This window comes from Phoca vitulina, unplaced genomic scaffold (assembly GCF_004348235.1).
Source record: "Phoca vitulina isolate PV1807 unplaced genomic scaffold, GSC_HSeal_1.0 scaffold21, whole genome shotgun sequence".
Taxonomy (NCBI): Eukaryota; Metazoa; Chordata; class Mammalia; order Carnivora; family Phocidae; genus Phoca; species Phoca vitulina.
Window position 1 is genome coordinate 28,070,677 of NW_022589724.1, and position 16,739 is coordinate 28,087,415.

Below are 16,739 nucleotides of genomic sequence, written 5' to 3' on the forward strand. Positions count from 1 at the left end.
CTGGGCAGTGGCCCCCGCAGGGCGTCCCCGTCCCGGTGGCTCCCCCAGCGCGAGCCTGGCCAGCGTCCAGAGGGAGACAGCGTCGGCCCTTGTTCCAGCTGCCCCGGTCTTTGGGAAGGGATCCCTCCAAGATGACCACGTCCTTTACGTCCCCCAGGGTTGTCCCCGGCCCCACTAACCCCTGTGCTTTCTCTCGTCACTCAGGTCACGCTGCCAGCGCCGCTCCTCAGGCCAGCTCCCCGCCGGACTACACAATGGCCTGGGCGGAATATTACAGACAGCAGGTCGCTTTCTACGGGCAGACGTTAGGGCAAGCGCAGGCCCACAGCCAGGTGTGTAGTCGCGCAGCAGCGCCGCGGGCACTTCCCAGACCAGCGCGAAGCCCCTTTCTCCCGAGCCTGTGCGCGTGCGCGCGCCTGGCCCCGCTCCTTCCCCGGAGAGAACAGGGTGGGGCGAGGCGCGAGGAATTGGTGGCACAGCCGCGATAAGGAAGTGCCTGATCCTCCCTCACGGCCGGGCCCTGAGACTGCAGTGCCGAGTGGCACTCAGTTTCTCAGGCCTCAGTTTCCCCAGCTGTCAGTGGGAGTGCCGAGCTTTGTGAGTCGGGGCGGGCTCGGCACTACAGCAGGGACCACGGGAATCACACCCACTGCTGTTCCTAAAGAGGGTGGTGTGGCCAGACCGTCCCCCGGCCCCCAGGCAGCGGTGAGGGGTGGCAGGAGGAGGACAAGCACACACCCTCTGAAGACCGGGCAGGGCAGAGCGCCAGATCGTCGTCCTGCACGGAAACCTGGAGCGCTCGGTCCAGTCGGAAGCCAAAAACAGAGTTCTTATTAACGTAGGGAAGGTGGCCAGAGGCCGCCCCAGGGCATTTTTCAGGTGCGCTTTTCAGGGGACCTGATGGCGGCCAGGTCCCCCCAGACAGCGTGCTGGTTACCACAGGCCCCGGACCCAAAGCTTGTTGGTCATCTCACTGCCAAAATGGTCCCTCTGTGCCTGGGCCCAGTGGAGACAGGTGTCAGGGCTGGTGGGTGGCCGAGGGGAAGCATGAGCTCCCCTGCCCCGCCCCCAGCACCCCTGCTCGAAGGGCCGCCCAGGACCTCCTGTGCGGGAGAGGGTTTGTCTGCACCGGATCCTGGGACGCAGGGACACGGGCTGTGTATCCGTGCCCGTTGAGGAGCCAGAAGGGAGAGGGTGACCTGTCCCCTCCGATCCTCCGGAGCCCCAGACCGAGACGAGGACGCGAGAGCTGGCCTCACACACTAACTGCTGTCCCCTTCCTTCCGCAGGAGCAGTAGGACAGCGACCTGCGGCTCTTTCCTCCCCGAAATCATTGTGAGCGAAAACCTATTTGTAACAGAGGTTTTTAGATTTGCAAACCTTTTGATGAAGAACCTTTGTTTTGTTCTGTGAAACACTATATTTAGATTAACAGGATTTTTCTAAAAATCGGGAAAATTAGTTACTAAAAATTGCTGATAATTTGTTTCATTATTTTTGTTTGTTATTTCAAATGTGTAAGCTCTGGGATTCTCCCTGGAGCGAGACCTGCAAAATTCAGGCGCCAGCGCGTGCCTCAGAGCAGTGACATTTCAACACGGTGTGTTTCTGTTTTGTTTTGTTCCGTTTTGTTGCGTGTCTTTTTATTTACAGTTTTTTCTGTTGCAACAGAAAGTGGCTTGGAAGTCTTAGGTGGTATGTAACAAATTCTTTAAAAAATTTTTAAACAGTATTTAAATATTCTTAAATGTGTAAATTCATTAAATGTTTTACTTCTAATTTCTTGTTATCTTGGCTGTCTGGTTATATTGCATTTTTTAAAAAACTGAACTATTATGTATTGTAATTAATTATGTGAATTCTGAATTGAGACAGATAATTGTATTGCTGTCCAACAGGGGTTGGGAGGGGGCATTTTATAGGGTTTGTATAATTTCTAGAGTGCTAAAGGGGTAATATAAAAACGTGTCCGTGTGTTTAGCATACATTTTTTTAGTGTCTCCATTACCAGTTGCAATTGTGTATCTAAGACCTCCAAGCTTGTTTTAAAAACAAAACAAAAAACCTTTCTCTCTTCTCTCAGAAATATAAATACTGTTATTTTTAATATTAAAAAGAAATTCGATATAACTTTTAACAAACACTGTGGAACGTTAAACCGCGTGAAAATGGAGTAACTGTTGTTTAATTCCAAGATGTTTCTTCCTTTTTTCTTTTAAATATTTTCTTAATATTTGTCAAATTAACTAGGTGAATAAATAAATCTAGTATTAACCACCATATGAATTAAATAATTTTGATTTAATAAAAGGGATAATATGATTTCCAGTGTTTACTGTAGTGCGTCTTGTACAGATAACATGTATTTTTAAAGGAAAGAAAAACGGAGTCGAAGCTATTTTTTCTTGCATTTTTAATTGACCCGAGGGACATTCCGTTTGAAATGTACCGAAGTTACAGTTTCTGGGTTTTTCTCCTTATTTTCCTTATAATGCTTGAAATGTCTAACTATTAAAAAAAGGCAATTGGAAAATGTTATGCATGTTGTTTTTAAAAAAAAAAAGTGTTCTTTTTATTTGACTGACAATTCATTTTACACTCTATATAATAAAATTTCCACAAGCCGTCTTGTGGGCCAAGTATTTTTAGTCTGTTTGCTTTCCTTTCTGCCGTCCCTCCCTCTGCCCCCTGCCCCCAGAATAAAATCGAGCGAAGACTCTTGCCGTTCGCAGCCTTGCACTCCACCAGCCCGACTTGGTGCACGACCTAGATTTCTAGCTACTTCGTTAAGCTAATTTTATTTTAATGGCTTCGTATAATTTGACAGTCCGACTCGAGAGCCTTGATTACCATCAGCCCCTCTTACCTGTCACATCTAAGCAGCTCTTGACGTGGGTGTGACACCAAGAAGTCAATAACGAGTTTTCCTAGCGCAGTGGCGCTGTCAGGGGAAGGAGAGCTGGAAGGTTCATTTACGGGAGGTGGTGACCAGCTCCGCGGCAGCCGGATCGGCACGCTTCCCCTAACTGAGTCAGCACGCCCCTCCCTCCGCCCGCTTCCCCACTCCCTCTCCCTGGCACGCGGTCGCCCCAGAAGGTAGGGCCGGTCTTGGCGCCCTGGGCTGCTGCAGCGTCCTTGCACAGTCTTCTTCTCGGGCTGCGGCTGCTGGGCTGCTCCCTCCTCGTCCCCAGGCCCCAGCATTCAGCCTGCAGCCGCGTGGTGTGCGGCGGGCTGGGCAGCATTTACTCTCGGCCCCCGGCCCGCTGTGGGGCACCGGGTTGCTGGGAGGGCTGGAAAGCGCCAGCAAATGTGCTCATTTGCTTTTGGTGTTTCCATTAAGGGAACAAAAGGAGTGTCCTCCTTACCCAGAGGTTTAAATCAGAGGGTCCTGCGGATTCAGGACACAGCGGGGCAGTGTAGGCCCTCCACTAGAGGATATCCAAGAAGAGAGGAAGAGCCTTCGACTCCTCCTTTTCCCTCCTTCCTTTCTGGTCCGTTGAAGCAACTGGCTCTGAACACAGCTCCCGACTTTCATATTTGAAACGGCCCTGCCTTTGCTGCTAGCTTTATGTGTGAGTCATCTCATTGAGACGCCCGGTGCTGTGAGGATCCTGCGTAGAGCCCTCCTTATGGCTCACGTGTGTGTGCGCGCTTGTGTGTGTGTGTGTGTGTGTGTTTCCAGTTCAGGTCCCTTTTCTTTTCTCTACCCCAAGCTCTAAGAGGAGGGGAAAAAAAGCATCTGTGGCTCCTTGAGGCCGAAAAGGGGTGTGGAGAGCAGCCCATCTGCAGCAATTCTGAGGCCTGTTGAGAGCCGGAAGACAAAAGGGGGCTGTGGCATCTTTAACTACACCTCTAGAGAATCGAGTTTGACGTTGAGAAATTGAATAGTAAAAGCCACTTGGAAAGAAGGAGGGGCGAGCAGGAGGGCATAAACGCTGATGATGGTAATGGGAGTTGGGGAGAGGGCATTACAGAGAAGACTTCCTTCTAATTCATCTTCCAAGCTCCGTGCCAAAACAGCATTTGGCATGGTTCACAGGGAGCGATTGTGTGATAATGAACCCTAAGGTGTCCCTTAATTGAAGACTGAGCATTGCGGTTTGTGCCAAGAGTCATAAATGGTGCAGGCTTGCGGGAGGATGCATTTTCTTAAATGTATCGGTAAGTACAGATTAGCACTTGTCCCCAGTGAAATGCCCATACTATAAATTATGGAAATCTCTCTCTCTCTCTCTCTCTCTCTGATGCAACCTTTTATTGAGGCGGGGGAAGGCGGGGTACAGTACAGCAGGAGGCAGGGGGGAAAGTTTGCAAGCATATGAAATTTGGCCTCTCATTAACATGGCGCCCACATAAGATGGTTTTCATCAGCAGTCTGGTGTCCTGGAAGCCTAAAGTGCTTGAAATGTACCAGGTTCAGCGATTGTGTTCCATTAAGAAAAGCTGCGTGGTCATCACTGAAAGAACAAGTCTGTGTTGGGGAGGTGGGGGCGGGGCGGGGGCCCAGTCTGTCTTCCGCGCTCTGCCCCGGGCTCCCACCCCCCACCACACATGCGCACTCCGTCTCTGCCCACTGCCCCGCTTCCGCGTTCCGGATTCGAGGATCCGGCTGGGCTGTTCCCGTCGGACCCAAGAGTTTGGGCGTGGGGGTGGGGAGTGCTCCAGGCCGCGTGCTCCATCAACATCCATGCCCTCTCGTCAGGTAGGAGGTGCTGTCTTTCCCGTGTCCCCTCTAAGGGGTGGCCACCCCGTGATGTCCTACAGCCCCCCCCCAGTAGGCGTGGCTGGGGCACAGACGGCGTGAGGCAGCAGCGGGTCCGAGAGGGCGTCTGGGCACCTCGGAGCCCCGGCCCCTAGCCGGCTGCAGGGGCTCGGTTTCCCAAGGCCCTCTTCCGGCCCGCTGGGGTTTCTTCAGACAGGCTAATGCAGATGGTCCTGACAGACTCTTAGAGATTAATGGCCAGAAAGTGGCCTGACACTCAGTTCCGAAGGGGCTGCTGGCCCGGGTCCGCGCCTTGCTCGTGTGGGGTAGAAGGGGAAGTAAAGACAGCCCTCATCAATGCACCGCCGAAACAATGGGGAGCCTTGCTGGCCTCTGTCCTGAGGGCCTTCTGGTCCTTGGCGGGCATCTCCCTTGCTGAGGGTCTGCACACCCTGGACGGTGCGCGGGACTGGTCCGCTTTCACACACGAGGGCTCAGAGTCAGAAGCCAAGCGACCTGCTCTTGTTCACACCAGTGTAGGGGCAGGTTCTGTGCCGAGTTCTGTGCTGGGCTTGGGAGCATAATGGCTGCTCCAGGGAGCTCCAGGTCACGTTGGGGGACACTGCTGTCACCCCCAAGTGAGGCGGTCCATAGGGCGGGGGAAACCACCCTAAGAGTGAGTGTTGAGCACCAACCCTGGGCTGGGCCCTCTAAGTGCGTCACAGGCAATCGCGGTCTTTGGTTCCGTATTTACAAATTCACCTACTCGCTAAAATTTATTTACAATCTTAAAACGCATCCCCCCTGCGCTCCCGCAGTCATTCTCAGCAAAGGCTCTGAGTTGCCCGATGCGGACGTTTCTAGCCAGGAAAACAAGGACAACCCCCGCCGCCCGCGTGTCGCGGCTCTCGGGCCGTAAGCAGGCGTCCGTCTTGCAGTCTGTCCAGTGCCACGGTTTTGCAGAGTCTGTGCTTTTCTCTCTGTGATTTTGCTGCTGAAAATGGCGCCCAAGCAAAGGGCTGGGAGTCTGGTACTCGCACGTCCCACGGCGGTTGGCTCTGAGTTGGATCCTCAGGAATCGACAATATATATTAAGTAAGGTGCCTTGAAACACAAACACTCCTAAAACACGTTTATGCACTGATTGATGAAATGTTGTGACCAGAGGCTGGCAGGACCCTAACCCTGCATTTCCCCACCCCCCTGGGAGCGATGGTCCTGTATTCGCCAATCCAGGTTCTCGGAGATTTTGTAGAATGTGACTACGGCAGACAAGGAGAATCAACTATCTCTTAGTTTCCGCTGCGGGCCCCACTACTCTTGGGGCTCATGTTAGAGATGAGGAAACAGGTTTGAAGGGGTTCTTGCCAGAATCATACCATGGACACGAGGTGGCAGAGCCCGGGCTCAGACCTCAGTCTGACTGCGAAACCTGCCCACGTGGCCACTATTGTGGACAGAAATGGCACGTGTGCGAAGTCCACCTAACATGGCTCTAGAGGGATCTAGTGGGTTCAGCCCACCTGGGGCAGCAGAGTATAGGGGATAAATGTGTGGACACTCAAGCTTGGGGTTTTTGTTTGTTTCGTTTTGTTTTGACTTTATTTATTTGAGAGAGAGAGAGAGAGACAGCGTGCTGCGAACAGGGGGAGGGGCAGAGGGAGAGGGAGAGACTCTCAAGCAGGCTCCATGCTCAGCATGGAGCCCGATGTGGGGCTCCATCTCACGACCCTGAGATCAAGACCTGAGCCGAAATCAAGAGTCGGATGCTTAACCGACTGAGCCACCCAGGCGCCCCTCAAGCTTGGGTTTGAGCAGCGTCCCCACTACTCAAAACCTACGACCGATGGCAAATTATTTAACATTCTATGCCTCAGTTTCTTCATCTGCGGTATGGGGATAAGAACTATCTACCTGGTCATGGGCTGAGCTAAGATTCAATGACAAATATGTAAAGCACTTGACACCTGCCTCATAATGAGCACACAAATCATGGCATTTCCTAGTAATAATTGAGCCCAGGGCTTCTGCCTGCTCCCGTGGCTTTTTCTATCCCACGAGGAATGCGAGGGGCTGAGTGTGTGATCTGAAAAATGTATCAGCCTCACCACTGACCCTCTAGCTTCTTCTGGGCTCTCCTGGTCTCCCCAGGATTCTATGACCCCAGGTCTAGCTCGCTGGTCCCCTGAAGCCACGGCAGCTAGGCCATTAGGAAAGAACGGCCCCCAAGGGCAGGTGGGGTGACTCCGGGAGAAGCCAGGACCCCCCCAACACACACACACGCACATTGCTATGAGCCACAGCTGTGCGGGAGAAGACTTTGGCCAGCGCTTGAGTGGATCAAGGCTGCCCAATTCTGGCCTGCAAGATGATGTTTAAGGCAATCCTATTTCAAGCACACTGAAAAGGATTCTGATCCCTTGTGTCTCCCCCTCTCGCAGCAGACTCTCTAATCTGGACTTCCCAGGAAGCCTCGACCCCTGCGCAGGGACCTGGGCCCCCAACTGTCCCAGCTGCACTTGCTCAGAGTCCACACGACACTCCAGAAATCCGTGTACTTTCAATTCTCTGGGGTGTAGTCGGGTGCTCTTAGCTGTGTTTAAGAGAAGGATGACAATAAAGATTGGGTGGTGACAGGCCTGGGATTAATGGTTTCATTCTAGGGATTGATAACATTCCACTAGGTCACCCCTTCTGAGTGTCTATATCAACAAGTTCTTCCCCAAATCTGCCTTTTCTTCAGTCAAGAGGAGCAAACAGCCAGATGGAGAGTCCAGAGGCCTGGCTTTTTCCTCTACTTGGATGGCTGACTTCCTCCGTCACTGGAACAGGTCACATCCCTCAGTGTCCCTTCCATTGGAATTAGACCACACCAGTGGTTTCCAAATTGTGTGAGGCTGGGGTCAAGGGTTCCACTGTTGTTGGATTCAAATTCCAATAAAATATATTAAATGTATTTAAAATTTTTTGACTATAATTTTTTAAACACACCGTGCATTCGAATATGTTACAACTGCATTCCCATTTTTTTTCAATCTGTGTGTCTATCTTTGTGCCAGTACAACGCTATCTTAGTTACTGTGCCTTTCAGTGAGTCCTTCAGCTCTGTTCTTCAAGCTTGCGTTAGCTATCCTCAGCCCTTTGCATTCCCATGTAAATTTTATTTATTTTTTTAAAGATTTTATTTATTCATTTTGACAGAAAGAAAGCACAAGCAGGGGGAGAGGCAGAGGGAGAGGGAGAAGCAGGCTCCCCACTAAGCAGAGAGCCCGATGCAGGGCTCCATCCCAGGACCCCGGGATCATGACCTGAGCTGAAGGCAGACGCTTAACGGACTGAGCCACCGAGGCGCCCCTCTATGTAAATTTTAGGATCCATTTATCCTTCCCCTATGCCCCACAAACAATGTGTTCAAAGCTGCCAGGATTTTGATTGGAAGTGCCCTGAATCTATGCATCAATCTGGGAAGTACCAAAACCCAACAATAGTCAGCCTTCTACTTCATGAACATGGTATATCCCTTCTTTTGTTTTAATTCTTTGATTTTTCTCTAGAATTGTAGGAGCTTTCAGTGGAGGGGTCTTGTACACCTTTCCTTCCATTTATTCCTGGGTTTTTGATGTTTTGCTGTTATTGAAAATGTACTTTTTAAATTTCATTTTTCATTTCTTTGTCACTGGTTTTAGAAATATAATTTTTAAATATATTAAACTGGATTCCAATGACTTTACTTGAATTCCTTATCAATTCTAACAGCTTGTAGATTCATTTGGATTTTCTGTTCCAAATCATGTCATTTATGAATAACAATGGTGTTATTTTTTCCTTTCCAATCCTTATGCCATTTTTTTTTAATTGATTGCTTTACGGCCCTGTCCAAGGCCTCCAGTGCATTGTTTTCTGAAAGTAGTGACAGTGAGCATCCTCGCTGGTCTCATCCATAGTCTCAGAGGGAACACTTTTAATAATTCACCATTAATTATGTTTGTGGCGCATTTGTTATATATACTTTTTATCAGATAAGGAAGTTCCCTTCTGTTTCTCATTAGCCAAAAGTTTTATCATGACTGGGTGCTGAATTTTTCAAATGCTTTTTCTGCATCTCTAGAAATCATCATATGATTGATCTCCTTTTTAATTTTAACATAGTGAATTAATTTGATTGTCAAATTTTAAACCAGCCTTGCATTCCTAGAATAAACCTCACTTGGTCATAATATATTATCAATTCTTCTTATATATCATTTGATTGAATTGCTCATAGTTTTGTTTAGAATTTTTGCATGTATATTCATGAGAACAGTCTATAATTTTTAAAAAATCATAATTTTTTAAATTTTAAAAACACCTGAAACATGTTGACTTGTGCTATTAGCTTACTACTCAATTCCATCTGGGTATGCCGTTATTGGTCACATTCCTGATGAAGAATGTTCTAACTCTGGATGGGTCTTTGGGTTCAGGTCTCCAGCAAAATTGTGCCAAAAGGCTCATTACTGAGTTCCAAGCTCAGTCAGATGCCAGGCAAGGCTCCAGCAAGCAGATCATCTCACTGTGGCCAGTGGTCATTGGGCAGTAACACTGCTGGAACACCTCGCTGTGCTCCACCGTGGGGGAATTAAGGCAAAGCTGCTTCTCCCCTCATGGAGCTTGCCATCCAGGGGAGGGCTTGTTTATGCCTGTGGTTACTCAACAACTCAACTTGGAAACAAAGTTCATCCTCCGCCTTGTCTTTGAATCTTCGGAATCAGTTTTAGGAAAGAGTATCAGGTCGCTTGGGTGGCTCAGGTCATGATCCCAGGGTCCTGGGATCGAGCCCCGCATCGGGCTCCCTGCTCCGCGGGAAGCCTGCTTCTTCCTCTCCCACTCCCCCTGCTTGTGTTCCCTCTCTCGCTGTCTCTCTCTCTGTCAAATAAATAAATAAAATCTTAAAAAAAAGAAAAAAGGAAAGAATATCTAAGATGACAAGGTAAGCCGTTCAAATAACTGTAGTCATTAACAACCACTTATTTGTCTGAATCAGAATCACACCCATACTGTGCAACCAATCCACAAATAACACGGACGTTGAGACTCAGGTGAAACCATCATCCCCTAACTCCTTTTGAATCTCTCATCAGCCTCCCTGCTGCCGTTGATTGACCACCTAGCAAGTACAGACTGTAAATGTGAACTTATCAATCTGTTGCTACCTAAATGCCACCTGTACCTGTTTCCTTTGGTTTTCGTCAGTTTGCATATGTTACGCTGGAGTGTGGTATTTTCTGTGTATTGGGTTTTTGTTATTGGTTTTGTTTCTTTTTGTTTGTGTTATTTGGGGTGCTTTTTTTTTAAGATTTTTATTTATTTATTTGACACAGAGAGAGAGAGAGGCAGTGAGAGAGGGAACACAAGCAGGGGGAGTGGGAGAGGGAGAAGCAGGCTTCCCGCCGAGCAGGGAGCCCGATGCGGGGCTCGATCCCAGGACCCTGGGATCATGACCTGAGCTGAAGGCAGACGCTTAACGACTGAGCCACCCAGGCGCCCCTTTTTGGGTGCTTTTTAAAAAGATTTTATTTATTTATTTGACAGAGAGAGAGGGAGAGAGAGAGAGCACGGGGGGTGGCGAGGGGCAGAGGGAGAGGGAGAAGCAGACTCCCCCCTGAGCAGGGAGCCCAATGTGGGGCTTGATCCCAGGATCCCGGGGATCATGACCTGAGCCGAAGGCAGACACTTAACTGATGGAGTCACCCAGGCACCCCCAGTTGTCCACTTTTTCTATTAGAGCCCTCAACATATTAATCATAGTTATTTTAAATTCCTTGTCTGATCATTCTGGTACTGGTGTCATATTTGAGTCTGGTTCTGATCATTGTTTTGTCTCTCCAGGTTTTGTTGTTTCTTGCCTTTTGGTATGCCTTGTAATTTTTTGTTGAAAGCCAAACGTGCTGTATCAGAAAATAGGAACTGGGGTAAATAAATAGGCTATTAGTGTGAGAGGCTATGTGAGTCCCCCCATGAGTGAGGCTGTGTGATGTTTGCTGTAGTTGTGAGCGTGCATGGCTTCAAATTTTCTTGTCTTTTCTCACCTCCTCTCTGGACTTGGGGCTTCCCTGTGTACACCTCCGCAGATAGAATCTTGCAACCCTTTCAGCTGGGATCCACCACCGTATTCTGGAGCCCTGCTGGTGTGGCGGGGAGGGGCTGGAAATGGGGAACATGCTATTGTAGGTCAGTCTCTTAGTGGGTCTGGCTCTTAGGGCTGTTTCTCCAGTGGAAGAGCTTGTCCCCCAACTGCCCATTACAGCCTTCTCTGGCTGCAGCAATTTCAAGCAAATTCTTGGAAGCCCTATATCCTGCTGACTGTTTGTTCCTTTGTTTTTCCCTTAGGTGAGACAGGAAGTTTGGAAGGGGCTGGAGGGAGAGGAGAGTTCCCTTCCCCAATCTGGGATAAAGCTCTGGGTGAATTTCACCAGGCTGTCTCTCCCGATGCGTGCCAGGGACACTAGCCAGTCTTCTCAGATCTTCTCCTGGAGAACCCGGTGGGGTTCCTGGAAGTAAAAAGCCATGAAAGTGTGCCTCTCCCCAAGACTGGAGACTCCAGGAGTCTCTCACTGTGGTACTATTCCACACGCAGTCTCCAGCAATTTGTCAAAATTGCCATCAAGTGTTCCTACAGGTTTGTGGCCTCAGCGATCCCGCTCCAGGTACACAGGTCCTCCCTGGGGTCCTCCAGATCCCCCTGTCTCCCCCAGACTGCAAGATGATGGTATGTCTTACAACCTCAGTTCTCTGATGGGTCCTAGAAAAATTGCTGATTTTCAGAGCGTCCAGCTTTTTCTTGTTGTAAGGACCAGAGTGATGATTTCCAAGTTCTCAACATGTTGGGGCTGGAACTGGAAGTCCTATATCTGTTTTCTAAATTAGATTTCTTCAGGGGTGCCTGGGTGGCTCAGTCAGTTAAACGTCTGCCTTCAGCTCAGGTCATGATCCCTGGGTCCTGGGATTGAGCCCCACATTGGGCTCCCTGCTCAGCGGGAAGCCTGCTTCTCCCTCTCCCTGCTGCTCCCCCTGCTTGTGTTCTCTCTCTCTCTCTCTGTCAAATAAATAAATAAACAAATAAATAAATTAGATTTCTTCTTAAGAGTTCATCTGGAGAAAGCATTTCACTACTCGACACACATTTGAAGATTTGAAGCCCCTCATCTGCGTGTGTAAGAGTGAGTCTCGCGCTTCATGGCGGGAGGCATGGAGCGGGCACAGAAGTGGGAGCAAGAGGACATTCCGACCAGCTGGAGAGCAAGGATTTGAGCCTTGAATTCCACGATCCAGGCCAACATCTTGCAGTGTGGCCTGGGATCTGTGGAGGTGCCCGCTCACTCAGGAAAACATCAGCATCTCGAGGATAGAGACCAGATGGGTCCTCTTTGGCCTCTCAGTGCTCAGACAGGGCTAGCTCAGTGCGAGTTCTCAGCAGATGCTTGTTGAACTAATTCACCTTTAACTAAAGTCTCCAGGGACCAGCGGCTGCCAGGGCTGGGCTGATGTTTCAAGGCACAACCCGCCTTGTTCAGCGCCCCGAACTCCAGGTCCAGCCTGGCACATTGTCAGTGTGTGTTAAACATTTGCATAATTATCTGCATAATTAAAATAGATACATGATGATCTGAGAGTCTGGAGTGTCCAGAAGCCTCCAGAATAAATAATTTGTGACTTACTGGACATTGGAAGCAGTAAATTTCCCCTTCATTGTAACTACAACTTATTTAACTGGTCTCCAAATAAGTTTATCCTCCCTAATTTGCCCAAAGTCAGACTCTGAACAGAGAAGAAGGGAGAGGCGGGAGTGGGTAAAGGTGGGAATAGAAGAGGTGGCAGGTGTAGAGGTAGGAGTAGATAAATGCATCTGGTTTCGTTTTTCAATGTCCCACTGGCCATATTTGGTACCCACCTAGTACTTTTCATATTTCCTAAGTTTTCAAGCATGGCCCTACGTGACTTTTTAAATGTAATGAAGTTGCTAATATTTTCCATATATGAAGCACATCTCCTATCCTATGAGCTTTTCATCCACTATGTATTTTCTTCCACAGGGCAGCCCTCCCAGTCTATCCCCATTTTGCAGATGAAGGAACTGAGGTTCTAGGAGGGGAAATGGGTGCCTTGGCTCCTGGCCAGTACCTACCAGAGCCAGGGTTGGACTCACACCCTCAGGTCTCCAGGACCTGGAGCATCTCCTAATGGGCCCAGAGGATCCACATCAGGTTGAGCGTCTTTGGAGAGGGGGCAGCAATAGGAATGACAACCACAGGCACCTCTTAAGTGTGAGCTCACTCATGGGGCACATCAGGCTTTGTGAGACAAGGCAGGGTTATCGTTCCATTTTACAAATGAGATATACTTGCACAGAGGTGTCAGAGGTACCAGATGGGCCCAAAACAGGCTGCCACCACCTCTAGGCCCACCAGGGTGCACCCCACCACCACCAACCCTAGAAGCTGGTCTGAGAAAGCAAGGACAGGGTCTGCCTTGGTCACCTGGATGCCCCAGGGCCTCAAATAAATTGTTGGACAAAGGAATGACCGGAGCCTTTGGGATCTCCATGAGGCCAGATACGGTGTGGATGGCAGCCGGTAGGGCATGAGGGGCAGCAGCATGGGGGCATAACTCTCTGCCCCAGCCCTCTCTGCTCTGGGGGCATCCCACACGGAGGGCTAGCAGGTGCAAGGACTGGGAGGCAGGCAGCAGAGGAGTGGAGGAAGGCCAGGTGGGCTGGGTGCTGGGTGGGCAGGGCCGCTGGAGAAGGAAGGGGGTGTGAGGGGTCTGGGCATTCCTTCTGGCTGTCCCAGGACTTCCAGGGGCAGGAAACTGGGGAGAGTAGAGGGGCTATGGCAGAGGGCCTGGAGACAGGCAATGAGGGGCATGCCTTTCTCCCACCTCCCCCAGCCAGCCTCCTGCTCTCTTCATCCTGCCTGCCTGCTTCCCCCAGACACCACCCCCCCCAGTCTCTGTCCCAAGAGCCCCTGTCCTCCCTCTTCCCTCTTCCAGGCCACCTCTCTAGCTCTCAAAAGTCTCCCAAAAGCCTCACGCATTTTTAGAATTCCTGCTCTGCCTCCTCTCATCTCTACATATCCCTGTGTTCTCCGCATACCAGATTTTAACTTTCATCTGGATCCTTCCATCTCAGCCTCTCCTTGCCTCAGTCTCCCTCCATCTCGGCCCCTCACTGCCCCCATAAGCCTGTGTCCATCTCCCGCGGCCCCGCCTCTCCTGGATTTCTAGCTTCTCACCCCGACTGTCCCTCCCCTCGGTCCGGCTACACCGATCGCTTATCACTCGGACTTGGGCGCTGGCACCCGCGGGGCTGGGGGCTCGGGCATGGGCGCTGGGTGGCGCCCGGGAGGTGCCGGAAAGGGGGGCGGTCCCCGCCCTCTGCGCCCAGCGAGACTCGCGTGCCAGTCACCTGGGCCCAGGGGCGCGCCTTTGTCTCTCAGGGGCCGGGGAGGCTAATTAGATTGGGGGGGGGCGCCGTCCTTCTTCAAGGCGCTGTGACCGCCACTCCGCGTGGCAGCCCCGGGCAGGCCCAGCCCGAGTCACGTCTAATGAAATTGTCGTCTCTGCGGCCCGCGCAGCCACCCCACCTCGGCAGCCCGTCGGGCCTTAGTAGGTGCCGGCGGGGGCGCCCTGGAGCCCTGAACCGTCCCGCGGGAACGGGGCCGGGGGACACGCGGGCCCCACGAGAGGAAGCAATTTCCCTGGGCCACCGCGGGACTGGGACTCGAAAGACTGAGACTCTGCACGGGAGAGAAATGGGAGGAGGAAGCCGAGAGGGTGTGAGATCGCCGGCGAGGGGGCCGGAGCGCAGGCGAAAGAGGAGAGCGCGCGCGGGGGTAGGCGAGCGACGCGGGCGGGGGAGCGCGGGGCGGCGGCGGCAAGCGGAGGAGGGGAGCGGCGGGAGGAGCCGGGCGCGGGGAGGCAGGGGGAGCCCGGGGGGGAGGGGGCGAGCCGCCGCGGGAGGCCACTGGTCGCTGCGGACCGCGCGGGGGCCCCACTGCCGCCGCGGGGCTGGGGCTCGGGGGGCCGGGGGAGCCGGGGAGGGCGTCGGGGCGCGGCGCGACCGCATTCTTCGCCTTTTCTTCCTCGGGCTCATTCCGGCCGATCGATACCTGCGCGGGACCTGCCCCCGCCGCTAATATCTTTTTAATGAGTTCGCGGGGCTTAGAGCGAGCGCGATCTGCCCTCCAGGGTGGATTTTCCCCCGGCAGATGTTTCGAGAGGAGGAGGCGCGCGGGGGCCCCCGGGAGGGGAGACAAATCTCTCCCTCCGAGGGGCGAGGGCAGAAGACTTTCTTCTAAAGTTCAAAAGAAAGACGGGCTTTCACTCGGCCCCCAAAAATGTATTTCCCGGCGGACAATGGGCTCCTTTCTGCGCCTCGGAGGGCCCGCGGGGCGGGAGGGGCGGGGAGCCGGGCGCTGGGCCCCGCCTGACCGGCTCGCGCCCCCCTCCACCCGAGTCGGGGCAGCTGAGTGAGGGCGCGGGAGCCGGGAGCCCGGCTTCCCCTCGGCACGCCCGGCTGAAGCGCGCAGTCTGGACCGGGGCGTCCCCGAGCTGAGCCCCGGCGCAGAGGCAAGAACGAAAGTGCTCTGCGGGCCTGGCCGCGGGGCCTGGGGAGCCCCAGGCCGCCCCCCACCCCAAGTCCCGGGGCTCGGGGCTGCTGCCGCCGGGCCCGGAGGGGCGCGCGCCGGTGCCTCGAGAGGAGCTTGCGCCGTGGCCCCCGTTCTCTCCGCGCTCCGCTCTGTGCGGGGCAACAGGTAGAAATCAGCCGGTGTCGGGCGGCCGCGGGACCCTGAGTCCCTCTTCACCTGCCTGGGCCGGCCACCCCTCCCGGGGCTCCCCGGCGCTTGCCCCCCGCCCCGCAGTGTCCCTCAGTCCGTGGGTCCGTCGGCCTGCCGCCGACTCCCTCTCTCCACTCCCGTGGGCTCGGGGAGAAGGGGCAGCCCGGGCCACGCGGATGACCTCCGAAGAGCCGCGGCCGATTGATTCGTTCCGCCCGGAGCCCGGGCCGCGTGAATGGGGGCCGGGGCGGCGGCGGCGGCGGCGGCGGGGATAAAGATGTTCTCCCCGCAAGGGGGAGGGGGCGCGGGGCGGGAAGCGGGGCCATTCACTCCTGGCCCGGCCCCTCGGGAAGCTGCGCCGAAGAAAGAGGGCCGGGGCCTATTCAAGCCCTACGAGCCGCCCACAATGGACCGATATACTGGGGGCCTCTCTATTAACGCCCATGAATATTAAAGAGATCGCGGAACGGCGGCTCGCAGGCGCGAGGAGGGCGGCGCCTGCGAGCTCGGGCCGGGCCGGGGCAGGGTAGGGGGCTGCGGCGCGGACACACTCCTCGCCTGGGCCCCGCGGAAAACGACACGGTTCAGCCGCGCAGAAACTCCGGGACGTGCAATATCTTCCTTCGCAATCTCGGCGCACGGGCCTTGCTCCCCATTTCCAATGGGCCCTGAGACTGGGGCGCTCCCTATAGGTCCCCTTTCCCTGGGGCGCGGTCCAGGTGGGTCTGAGGCTAGACCAGAAGCACAAAATTTGAGCGCTCAGCGGAGACGCGCGGGGCCGGCGGGCGCAGGAGCTAGAAGGCTGTGCCGAGTTCCGCTTCCTTCCGGCACCCAGCACCGCTGCCTGGGTGTTCGGGTCCGGGGGGGAAAGGAATAGGGCTCCCTAGCCGCGCCCGGAACCCTCAGTCCTTTCACATTCTGACCCCGAGCTGGGGCCCGGGTCCCAAATGCCGTGCCCGTGGTTGGAGGTACGCACAGACCTGAGGGCTTTTCTCTGGGGTGTGGCCCGGGAATTGGCAAAATCCTCCGGGCTTTCAGAGGAAAGTGACCTGACCCAGAATGGGACAAGGTGGGAAGAAACTTCAGTTCACCAAGTCCAACCTAAACCGTTGCGCAGACAGGGACACTGAGGCCCAGGGAGAAGGGCGGCCCCAAGGACGCACAGCAGTCCTCCTCCTCCTCCTCCTCTGATCTCCCCGAGGCGCTGAGGTTGGCTGCCAAGC

General features: G+C 53.4%; 1 protein-coding gene across 3 annotated transcripts in view; it reads left to right on the forward strand.

Annotated features, from left to right (window-relative positions):
- FUBP3 (far upstream element binding protein 3) overlaps positions 1 to 2,642 on the forward strand; it is a 51,163-nt gene extending 48,521 nt beyond the window's left edge. For all 3 annotated transcript variants that reach the window (XM_032418295.1, XM_032418296.1, XM_032418297.1), the window contains 2 exons: positions 205 to 332; positions 1,290 to 2,642. In XM_032418295.1, coding sequence (XP_032274186.1) covers positions 205 to 332; positions 1,290 to 1,298 — 137 coding nt within the window. In that variant the 3' untranslated portion in view covers positions 1,299 to 2,642. The remainder of the gene's footprint in view (positions 1 to 204; positions 333 to 1,289) is intronic.
- Positions 2,643 to 16,739: the final 14,097 nt, after the last annotated feature.